This window comes from Salmo salar, chromosome ssa18 (assembly GCF_905237065.1).
Source record: "Salmo salar chromosome ssa18, Ssal_v3.1, whole genome shotgun sequence".
NCBI lineage: Eukaryota > Metazoa > Chordata > Actinopteri > Salmoniformes > Salmonidae > Salmo > Salmo salar.
The window spans coordinates 31,051,112-31,063,901 of record NC_059459.1 but is presented as its reverse complement, the minus strand read 5'-3'; the positions used below and the strand labels follow the sequence as shown (position 1 = coordinate 31,063,901).

At 42.0% G+C, this 12,790-nt stretch overlaps 1 protein-coding gene across 1 annotated transcript in view; it reads right to left on the bottom strand.

Annotated features, from left to right (window-relative positions):
- LOC106577247 (storkhead-box protein 1) overlaps positions 1 to 12,398 on the bottom strand; it is a 53,865-nt gene extending 41,467 nt beyond the window's left edge. Inside the window, exon 1 of the mRNA XM_014155173.2 lies at positions 11,647 to 12,398. Coding sequence (XP_014010648.2) covers positions 11,647 to 11,971 — 325 coding nt within the window. The 5' untranslated portion in view covers positions 11,972 to 12,398. The remainder of the gene's footprint in view (positions 1 to 11,646) is intronic.
- Positions 12,399 to 12,790: the final 392 nt, after the last annotated feature.

The window sequence follows — 12,790 nt, the reverse complement described above, 5'->3', positions numbered from 1 at the left end:
TGCCTTTAACAAATCTTAGTTCAGTCACCAGTTTAAGTTGAGAGTGGGGGTATCCATGGCATTTTCCAATTATGTTCCTATTTTACAAGTAAAAAAAATGGAGAACCTTTCATAATGTTGCCAAACAAAGACTCAACAAACTTACCCGAGACTCCCTGTCTCTGCCAGTCTGTCCCTGCATATCTGTCCCCAACTCTGCTGTCTGTGTGCCATCTGTTGCCTGCTCTGCCTAATGACATCATTGTGAAACATTTCCATTAGAATTTCATTTCTTTCTTATGAACATTTTATCAACTAGTCTTTGAGATATTAGGCTACTAGGGTTCTTACTTTGCGTTTTGGTGTACTGAAAAATACTCTGATGTCCGTCTTTTATTTTTCTGCCATTTTTCTACCTGGCTGGCTGGCTACACACACACACACAGTGTGTAGGTTATTTACAGTAGGAGATGGGCTTCTATCATCTTATCTTTTATCATTCTATTTGGGCTTCGATCTAAAAGGTAGCTAGCAAATGTGAAACGGATTAAAATGACAAGAGTTGACAGCTGTATGAGTTCACCATTTACACAACATATGCTGCAACCTTTTGTAATTTTAACCTGTTTAGGATAGGGGGCAGTATTGACACGGCTGGATAAAAAACATACCCGATTTAATCTGGTTACCACTCCTACCCAGTAACTAGAATATGCATATACTTATTACATATGGATAGAAAACACCCTAAATTTTCTAAAACTGTTTGAATGGTGTCTGTGAGTATAACAGAACTCAAATGGCAGGTCAAAACCTGAGAGATTCCTTTACAGGAAGTGGCCTGTCTGACCATTTCTTGAACTTCTTTTCCATCTCTATCATTTACTAAGGATCTCTGCTCTAACGTGACACTTCCCACGTCGTCCATAGGCGCTCAGAGCCCGGGAAAAAACAGAATGTCGTCATTCCAGCCCCAGGCTGAAACACATTATCGCCTTTCTCAAGTGGCCGATCAAGGGACACTGGGTTTATGCGCGTGACCCCGACCGCCCCCGCCTTTGGGATTTTTTCCTCTGTTTGCCGAAAAGGAGATTCCCTGTCGGAATATTATCGCTTTTCTACGAGAAAAATGTCGTAAAAATTGATTTTAAACAGCGGTTGACATGCTTCGAAGTACGGTAATGGAATACTTAGAATTTTATTGTCACGAATTGCGCCATGCGCGCGACACTTCTTTACTATTTCGGATAGTGTCTGGAACGCACAAACAAAACGCCGCTATTCGGATATAACGATGGATTATTTTGGACCAAACCAACATTTGTTATTGAAGTAGCAGTCCTGGGTGTGCATTCTGACGAAGACAACAAAAGGTAATCAAACTTTTATAATAGTAAATATGATTATGGTGAGTGCTAAACTTGCCGGGTGTCTAAATAGCGAGCCCGTGATGCCTGGGCTATGTACTTAGAATATTGCAAAATGTGCTTTCACCAAAAGCTATTTTAAAATCGGACATATCGAGTGCATAGAGGAGGTCTGTATCTATAATTCTTAAAATAATTGTTATGCTTTTTGTGAACGTTTATCGTGAGTAATTTAGTAAAATGTTAGCGAATTCCCCGGAAGTTTGCGGGGGGTATGCTAGTTCTGAACGTCACATGCTAATGTAAAAGCTGGTTTTTGATATAAATATGAACTTGATTGAACAAAACATGCATGTATTGTATAACATAATGTCCTAGGGTTGTCATCTGATGAAGATCATCAAAGGTGAGTGCTGCATTTAGCTGTCTTCTGGGTTTTGGTGACATTATATGCTGGCTTGAAAAATGGGTGTCTGATTATTTCTGGCTTGGTACTCTGCTGACATAATCTAATGTTTTGCTTTCGTTGTAAAGCCTTTTTGAAATCGGACAGTGTGGTTAGATTAACGAGAGTCTTGTCTTTAAATGGCTGTAAAATAGTCATATGTTTGAGAAATTGAAGTAATAGGATTTTTAAGGTTTTGAAAATCGCGCCACAGGCTGGCAGTGGCTGTTACGTAGGTGGGACGAATTCGTCCCGCCTAGCCTAGAGAGGTTAATAGTTTGTTTCATATTGGCTGGCTTCCAACAATAGCTGAATTTGCAAAGCTAGCGAGCACCAATTCCATTTCAGTGGTGTTTGCTATAATCTTTGCTACCCGGGTTAAATAAAGGTGAAATAAAATAAATAAATAAAAGTTCCCTTGCGACAATTTAGCTTTTGTACCGAGACCATTAAATATATTTAAGACAATGGTAGAAGAGAGTGTAGTTCTGTTCAGTTTGGACTTCAGTTTATCGCTAACCTTATCACAGGGACTTTGAAGCACTAATTTACATCATCTGCATGCTGATCTTGGAATAAATTGACGATAGCAAAGATTCCATCTTTGACGAGGCCACATAAATGGAATAGGTACTAGCTAGCTTAATAGTTAATATTTGCGCGCTAGCTCTGCATATTCAGCTAGTGTGTGTGCGCGATTGACTGGATTAACCTCACGTCAGTTACGTTCATTGAGTGCCTTTCAGACAGTAGACACGACCCCTCTGTTACCTTGCCAACTAAGGAACTGGCAGTGGATCAAACCATTGTGAGGCAAATTGTGGGGGGGGTCGCAATCTTTTGAAACTTAAAAACGCGCTATTAAGTGTCTATAATCAGCACAATTGCTTTCATTGCGTATTATTAATATTATTTAAATTACATAGTTATGTTTCAGTGATATATTTGGGGGGACAAATCATATTTTTCCCAGGATGGGGGGGTCGTGTCCCCCCCGCCCCCCCCGGGATTTCCGCCCCTGTAACTGACCTAAGACAGGGAATTTTTACAAGGATTAAATGTCAGAAATTTTGAAAAACTTAATTTAAATGTATTTGGCTAAGGTGTATGTAAACTTCCGACTTCAACTGTATATATTTTCATCCCATTCCTTTACTAGATTGTGTATATTAGGTTTTGTTGTGGAATTTGTTAGATATTAGGGTTTGTTGTGAAATTGTTAGATACTACCTGTTAGATACTGATGCACTGTCGGATCTAGAAGCATAAGCATTTCACTACACTCACAATAACATCTGCTAACCATGTGTATGTGACCAATAAAATTTGATTTGATTTGACACAGACAGACAGACAGACAGACAGACAGACAGACAGACAGACAGACAGACAGACAGACAGACAGACAGACAGTGTGTTTGGTTACCTCTAAAAAACATTCCTCTGGTGTTATTGGTGGGAATCAGATCCAGGTCTACTCCATGAGAGACATAGATCCAGCCATACAAACCTCAGGGTGCCTCTGGGTTCAAATGTCAAACAGCATCCATATACTGTCACACTGGACCGGTTGCATGAAAGATGAAGCTTCATAACAAGGCCTATATTCATTGTCAGAACTCCACTGACCCAGCCAGTCTGGCTGAATCTGTATGGAACAACAGGGAATAGCTAGGTTAGTTCTGACAACTCCTGGAGGAAAATGGTATGTGCTACTTCATTCACATTTCAACATTAAAAATCGTCCTCAGGGTGCTTGAACGTTAGAGAAGCCAAGCCAAGCTAAGCCCGACTGGCCTTGTGTTGCATGATGTGTTGAATGCACAGCCCCGGCCACTTGAAATAACATGTAGTTTGAAGCTCATCAACCCTCATCTCCAGTCAGGAACACTCCCTCTGCACTGTACTAATGAGAGAGAGAGTGCTCTGCTACAGGCATTTATGGTGGCTGAAATGGGCCTCCTCTGTGTGCAAAAAAACCCCTAGAAACAAAGCTTGTGCAGAGACACAGAGCGCTTCCTCGGTATATGAGGAAACCCTAGAAACAAAGCTTGTGCAGAGACACAGAGCGCTTCCTCGGTATATGAGGAAACCCTAGAAACAAAGCTTGTGCAGAGACACAGAGCGCTTCCTCGGTATATGAGGAAACCCTAGAAACAAAGCTTGTGCAGAGACACAGAGCGCTTCCTCGGTATATGAGGAAACCCTAGAAACAAAGCTTGTGCAGAGACACAGAGCGCTTCCTCGGTATATGAGGAAACCCTAGAAACAAAGCTTGTGCAGAGACACAGAGCGCTTCCTCGGTATATGAGGAAACCCTAGAAACAAAGCTTGTGCAGAGACACAGAGCGCTTCCTCGGTATATGAGGAAACCCTAGAAACAAAGCTTGTGCAGAGACACAGAGCGCTTCCTCGGTATATGAGGAAACCCTAGAAACAAAGCTTGTGCAGAGACACAGAGCGCTTCCTCGGTATATGAGGAAACCCTAGAAACAAAGCTTGTGCAGAGACACAGAGCGCTTCCTCGGTATATGAGGAAACCCTAGAAACAAAGCTTGTGCAGAGACACAGAGCGCTTCCTCGGTATATGAGGAAACCCTAGAAACAAAGCTTGTGCAGAGACACAGAGCGCTTCCTCGGTATATGAGGAAACCCTAGAAACAAAGCTTGTGCAGAGACACAGAGCGCTTCCTCGGTATATGAGGAAACCCTAGAAACAAAGCTTGTGCAGAGACACAGAGCGCTTCCTCGGTATATGAGGAAACCCTAGAAACAAAGCTTGTGCAGAGACACAGAGCGCTTCCTCGGTATATGAGGAAACCCTAGAAACAAAGCTTGTGCAGAGACACAGAGCGCTTCCTCGGTATATGAGGAAACCCTAGAAACAAAGCTTGTGCAGAGACACAGAGCGCTTCCTCGGTATATGAGGAAACCCTAGAAACAAAGCTTGTGCAGAGACACAGAGCGCTTCCTCGGTATATGAGGAAACCTAGAAACAAAGCTTGTGCAGAGACACAGAGCGCTTCCTCGGTATATGAGGAAACCCTAGAAACAAAGCTTGTGCAGAGACACAGAGCGCTTCCTCGGTATATGAGGAAACCCTAGAAATAAAGCACACACACACACACACACACACACACACACACACACAGAAGTGTAAGGATGGAACACCTGGAGACGCTGAGATTATGTGAGCCGGTTGCCTTAACAACGACCCCTGTGAAGCCCGGTGATCCCGCGGGGGCTAGTTAGCCCAGAGGTCACAACCTTTGACCTTAGCCAGTTGATCATGACAAGCTGGCTGTTTAACACCCCACCGCACACACACTTTCTCTCTCTCTCACACACACACACACACCAGAACAACAGGGTGGACCGTTTAACCCCAGTAAGTCCCAGCGAGGGGATGTCATGGCTAATAAGCTAACATCTGGGAGAGTTACGACCATTAGTTGAGCTCTGAGTCTCAGACCAAACAACCCAATGAAATCAGACTCCCTATGTCTTAAAGTATACAAACACTTTCATCTCCAAGATGTGAAGGAGGAAAACACGTTGTCTGTGTTGAGATCAGGGTTCAAGAGGGAAGCATTTGAGAAATGAGCTGGAAGCAATGCATACAGCTGTGTTGCACGAATACCCTCTCACCATATCAAGATATAGGTCTAACACAATATTTCTCCAACTACATTTTCTTGATTTATTTTTATTTTAAGAAGGTATCATTTCTAATTTGTTGAGAAGAGATTCATTAAAACAAATGCTTCAATTGAAAGCTCCACATTTAAAATCAATACCACATCACTGACAGTGACAACATCCAGTCTCTTGTTGCCCATGATCGTGGAAGAGGAGGGTTCAATTGTGTAGGAGGGCACAGGATACCTCATTACACCACAGGGCGGCTCAGCATAAATGTTTTACCCTGCGTATCCCTCCGCCTGGCTTAGCCTCATACCAGGAACTATATCCAGAGCGAGTGTGCATCCCAAATGGCACCCTATTCCCTACATAGTGCCCTACTTTTGACAAGAGACCTATGAGCCCTGAACAAAAGTACCGCACTATAGGGAATAGAGTGCCATTTAGGATGAATGTTAGCCTTCTCAATTATGCAAAGGCCGCTAACAGACATTTTGATGGTTGTGTGAAGCCTCCTATTTCACCTGTGGAGAAGAGTGGAACAACAACTATATCTTTCCACAGTGGTGACCCATCATTCAGACAGAGCCCCACCTGTTTTGAGCCCCACATTTTTTGGGTGGGAGGATTTCCTGTTTTGCATGTTATTTTGGCATTAATAATACGTGTCACATATCAGTTTGCAAACAATGTAAAACAAATATATCATTGAATTAATAAAGCCGCATACAAACATGGTCTCTTTTTTGTTTTCTTGAGTAAGTCAGCTCCAAAATGCAGGTGTTTCAGCCTATCTCAGTTCTTTCTGTGGTGGTGGGGCAAGCCGGCAGAAAATATGGAGCATTGCGCCGTGATTGGCTCAGTGTTCTGTCACTCATGGGGACACTACATCACCGCCAAGGGTAGAGCTAGAAATTTCAAGCCCCTTGGGTGCTGCCATAGAGTTACATTAGAAGTGCGCATCCAAGAAGGCTCAAGGTCATTGGCCACAGATAAAATTATGTCAAATCATGTTATATGTACAGTAGCTTGGACATCATACTTTCAAAATCTTAGCTATCAGTCATCATCATGAATGAAGTCGACAATCTACTGGCAAATCCTTTTAAATCCTTGTCATATGAAGAGAAATAATGAAGAGAAATTGGAAGATAGATAAAAACGTATTGGTGCTCATCGGCCATTGGACAAACATTGCACAACAACTTGGAAATCGTAAATTCAACAATGAGTGGTTTGAAAGGAATCAGTGGCTAACTGCAAGCATTGAAAAGCAATCATTAGCCTGCTATTCAGTGGACTGTCTGTATGGTCGCAAGTCCAAGATTAAGGGTCTCTTTTCCTAGTTAATAATTATAAACATTCAACATTGGCCATGCTGTCAATGAAGCATGACTTGTGTTGCGCTCAAAACAACTGTTAACTCGGAACTGAAAAACCTGACTTTAGTGAGTTCAAGACAACTGGGAACTCGGGGAAAACGAGCTACGACTGAGAAAATACGTTTTGAACTTTCATCCAACTCGGAATTGTAAATCTGGAACTCTGGCCTCTTTCTAGAACTACGGCCTGAAGATCACTGACGTCATCATGATTCAGCCTTGTTTTTTTCAGAGTGCCCAAATCCAGAGAATGCCACTTTGATGACAAAGTTTAATGACACAATTTGCTCACGAAGGACCGCCGCGCCCCCTTCCTGTTCAAGTGAACACAGTACAACAAGGTGAGTGCAAAATGTATTGTATGCTGCTACATAAATTATGTAATATGCTAGGGAGATATGTATACTGTAGCTAAGAAAGTAATACTAAGGGTATGTTGTGTAGTAAGCTGTTTGTATCACATGTGCCTCACCCTAATAATTTGGTCTATTTTCACCTCTTAATTTCGTCTACTGTTCTGACTTGGTGGGGCACATGTGGCCTATAACCTGTTTTTGAGAAATGTAATCATCGAATATTGTAAGAGCTTTCATTGTCTGCTTATATGCCCCCTTTATTTATCCTAAAGTTCTGACTTGGTGTAGAGGGAGAACATTGTAAGAATGGCCCATGTTCTGAATTCTGTCACTGTACACTTCAAAAGTGCTTAACAAATAGTTATATTGACTACGTCCGTCCTAGCTCGCTCATTAATGTCTTAATTGAAATTACGGATTGCCTCTTATCTGCTTGTCGTCCCCTTATGCCATAGGTTTGTACATCTCAATTGTCAGTAGAAACCACATTTGTTTAAGCCAGTCAGCCATATCAGCTATGTTTTTTTAAAAGCAGTAACTGAGGCTGAATGAACTGTTTCTCTGCCAGACAAGGCTCCGCTAATAGCCAAGTGTAGCAGTGGTAAGATGTTGAGACTGCTGTTGGGACAGCTTTATGTAGGCCCTAACAATTTGTCACCGTTATAGTGCAATTAATGTATTGTTTAGTGTTGTGTTGTGGAATGGCTTTGCTGGCATGCATCCCATATATTTTTCTGCCCCACCAAGATGTACATGCTAAAATCGCCCCTGTCCTTCCATGACAAGGCTATTACGACATAAGACTCTGATTAACAGTATAGTTACACCATATTCTATTTATATGGTGTACTGACACCATTCTCTCAAAATACCTTCTTCCATACAACTTCATATATTAACTTTAATACAGTTTAGGATCCCTGAGGTCTAGCTAACACCAGTTCTAGCCACTCTTCAGCACGCTCAGAAAGTTCTGTTCTGATGAATATAGATGTCCATTACATCAATCATTCACCAGAATGATCTAGACTAGTGTTGTTCTTTAACGCATCAAACACTGCAGACTAGCCTATATCTCATCCTCATCCAATTTCAAATGTTTTAACAATCTTTCTTCAACAACTCTATTAAAACCTTCTACAGATTTTGTACCCCTTGGAAAGGAAAACCTCCTCATGATTTCATACGCCTCTAGCCTGAAACTATGAAAGAGAGAAAGACAGAGAGAGACAGAGAGGCAGAAAGAGAGAGAGAGAGCGAGAGGGAGAGAAAGGGAGAGGGGTAGAGACAAACAGACAGACAGAGAAAGAGATATGACATTTGAAATGTCTTTCTTCTTTTGGAACTTTTGTGAGTGTAATGTTTACTGTACATTTTTTATTGTTTATTTCACTTTTGTTAATTATCTATTTCACTTGCTTTGGCAATGTAAACATATGTTTCACATGCCAATAAAGCCCCATAAATTGAATTGGGTGGGAGAGAGAGAGATTCCAGTGTGAGAGGTCAACTCCAGTACCAGGGGGGCCCATTCCCAGAAAGGCATAACAACAGAGCCTGTTCATCCTCCTAGTCTCACAATCCACCCCTTCTCCTCATCATTCCTTCACCCAGTGTCTCCCTCACCTCATCCCCTCTAAACCCCCCACCTCCTCAATTCCGCTCCGCTCCACTGCAACCAGCCACCCCAAGCCCCTTATCTCCTCACCCATTCCCGTTCATCGTCCTCCTCTCCCCTCACTCTCTTCCTCTCCTCCTCTCTCCCCTCATCCAAAGAGTGTCGGCCCCATGAACCATCAGTCTTCTCCCTCCATTAGCACTGACACCGTGATAATCAGACAGACAGAATGAGGAAACTAACGCAGTCTTATAAATGACTGTGCTCATAGTCTCTATCTCTCAATTCAAAAGGCTTTATTGGCATGGGAAACATATGTTTACATTGCCAAAGCAACTGAAATTAACAATAAACAAAAGGAAAATGAACAGTAAATGAACAGTAAACATTACACTCATAAAAGTTTTAAAAGACATTTCAAATGTTATATTATTGGCTATGTAACAGTGTTGTAACAGGGTGAAAGTAGTTGAAGTATGAAAGGGAAATAATAAAGAGATGGTGTTTGTGCTCCCTGTTTGGGTTGTCTCTCTCTCTGACAGTTCGGCATATCAATTTCTACCTCTCCCTCCTTCCCTCTCCACCTCCCCCCTCCCTCCCCACGACCTCCGTCCTTCCCTCTCACCTTCACCTCTCTCCACCTCCGTCCTTTCCTCTCCACCTCTCCTTCACTCCTCCCTACCCTTCCCTCTTCCCTTCCCTCTCCCTACCCTTCCCTCCTTCCTTCTCACCTTTCCCTCCCCTCTCCACTTCTCCCTCCTTCCCTTCCCCTCCCTTCTTCCCTCTCTACCTCTCCCTCCATCTCCCCTTGTGTGGTTTTCTCTCCCTTTTCCTAATTCCTGTCCTCTACCTCTCTCCACACAGTGCACCTTGACATACAGACTGAAATGGGGAACAGCTCTGAAGCACACACACACTGCTGACCTGTGACCTGCCACCTGACCATGTGTCCAAGGCCAACAAAGCAGGCTGTATTGAAAGTGACTATACTTTTGTGTGTGGGTGTGTATTTTGGACCTGCATGCTGCATAAACCTTGTTTCAAATCTCTCAATTCAATTCAAGGGCTTTATTGGCATGGGAAACATATGTTTTCTCTCTCTCTCTCTCTCTCTCTAGTATCTTCTGAGCTTAACGTAATTAGGTGTAAAACCCACACAGAGCTGTCATTTACACCTACTCGAACCAGTCTTCTCTGACATTGTACAAGCCATGAGATCATGTTGTCATAGATACGGTATGGATGTTCAACACCATGCACAATATAGCTGCCTAAAAAGGATCAAATGATAGCTTTCTGAAACGTATATAAGGGCTTTTTGAATATTGACAAATTGCAAATAAGTACAAAATTAGATTTCAACACCTGTTGTTCATTTAATTTGGCTACCTAGTTAGTTTTTACACCAATGTGCACACTGTCCACAAAATGAGGTGGAGACTGAGCTGCACTTCCTGACCTCCTGCGAAATGTATGACCATATTAGAGACACATTTTTCCCTCAGATCACACAGTCTCACGAAGAATTCGAAAACAAGTCCAATTTTGATAAACTCCCATATCTATTAGGTGAAATACCACAGTGTGCCATCACAGCAGCAATATTTGTGACCTGTTGCCACAAGAAAAGGTCAACCAGTGAAGCACAAACACCATTGTAAATACAACCCATATTTATGTATTTTCTCTTTTGTACTTATTATTACAACACTGTATATAGCCATAACATGACATTTGAAATGTCTCTATTCTTTTGAAACTTTTGTGAGTGTAATGTTTACTGTTAATTTCTGAATGTTTATTTCACTTTTGTTTATTATCTATTTCCCTTGCTTTGGCAATGTAAACATGTGTTTTCCATGCCAATAAAGCCCCTTTGAATTGAGCAGAAGAAGAAGAGAGAGAGGTCTAATTGTGGTTGTACAGAGGTTTGTAAACAGGCTTTGCCAAACAGACAGAACATGTCAACATGAAAGACAACACTGACTGGTCAGTCAAAAATATGTGTGAGACCACCAGGCAAATGTTTGAGCAAGCCGATGTTTATTGCACATCGCCTCTGAAGCTTTGTGACAGAGCCAATAGATAGTTTACCAAGGCCTGCATTTCAAAGCTTTGACTTCTACACAAATCACCACATGAATGAAACAGGCAGGGTATAGTAGGCCTAGACTTGAACATCCTCTAGCACTGAAGACAACGTTCTCTTTTTGTTGGATAATGTTATATCACAACAACAAAATGGTATGGTAGGCCAGGCCTATTTCTTATCATGTTAATAGACCTACTGAGTAATATACCTCTAAATACAGTATTGAGGACCAATAGCCTAACTGCATCATATAATATAGAATATAATAAAATAACCTTAGGCTATCTTTTCTACAGGGACTATGAGCAATACATGCTCAATCTCAATGTTGCTCTTCAAGTGTCCAATGCAATAAGCCTTAAAAAAAGTATAAATTCTTCAGGAACATCGCAACAAAAAAAAGCTGACCCGAAGACAGGATCAGATCACATGTCATTGACATATTCTCAGGCTTTTATTTTCATTATCTTCCACATTTTCTCTCTCGAGGCTGCTAAGTGCTGTGTAAACAAAGCATTTCCCAAAGAGTCCCTAGAATTCTGGTGAATGGGGACTCAAGTCCATACTTAACAATACTTAAACCCATTATGGGGTTTGATCATTTCTCATGAAATAAAATCCTAATTTATTGTGCGCCAAGATGGCAATGGGCATTCCATTTTTTATTGTTGCACGGGTAGCATGTTTTCTCAGACATGTCAATAAAAATAAACACATTAAAACAACTATAAATGGTGACGTTAGAATAATAATTCGTGTACATACCGACCGCTTTGATGACAAACCCTTTGGGTGACCTCAGCGCTCGGCGCATCCAAGCTTCCCTCAGCACCTCTAGGTTGTTGGCATTCCCATGGACGAACAACACCAAATTCTCCATCCATCCTTGAAAGTAAACTTCAGCTATAGCTTTCACAAGTCTTTTATTCCAAAAACTGCGCAGATTTTGCGCTTTAAAATCGGCAAAAATCTCCTGCCCGCGTGCAGCCTTGTATTTCTCTCCACCCGTGGCTCTCGAGCTCTCCTCGTCCTTGCCGAAGACCAGCGCGAGCGAGGCTGTCGACAGTTGGACTACCCGTTGTTGTGACATTTTCGTTATGTCGGATTTGCGCGATTCCAGGTGAGAAATATCATGCTACAGACACTATCAAAGATTGAAGCTCTTCTTCCAACTCGTAAAGTGATGCTATTCCCCCATACTCTCATTGGAACGCTAGAATCTGTAAAACATTCCGACAGTGGCTGTGAGCTGTGCCTGTAATTTAGCGGAGCGCAGACTGGGGTAGTTTCTCCTGCTTCCAAGGTAACCAGTGGCGACATTGGCAGAGGAGGCGGAGGGATGCTGATAATCAGCTAGTTGTGACAGGGCCAGTGGCGACCCGTCATTCAAGGCATTAATATTTTGGCATTAATAGGTGTCGCATATCAGTTTGCTAACAATGTTAAAAATAATATATAGCACTGAATTAATAAAGCCGCATACAAACATTGTCTCTTTTTTGTTTTCTTGAGAAAGGCAGCTCCAAAATGCAGGTGTTTCAGCTTAGCTCAGTGCTTTCTGTGGCGGTGGGGCAAGCCAGCAGAAAAAAACGGAGCGTTGCGCTGTGATTGGCTCAGTGTTCTGTCACTCACGGGGACACTACGTCACCGCCAAGTCTAAGGGTAGAGGTAGAAAATTCTAGACCCTTGGTTACTGCTATAGAGTTACATTAGAAGTGCCCATCCAAGAAGGCTCAAGGTCACTGTCCACAGATAAAATGACTTCAAAACACATATCTACAGTAGCTTTGATTGGACATCATACTTTCAAAATCTTAGCTAGCAGTCATCATCATGAATCAAGTGGACAATATACTGGCAAATCCTTTTTAATCCTTGTCATATGAATAGAAATGATAGATAAAACATA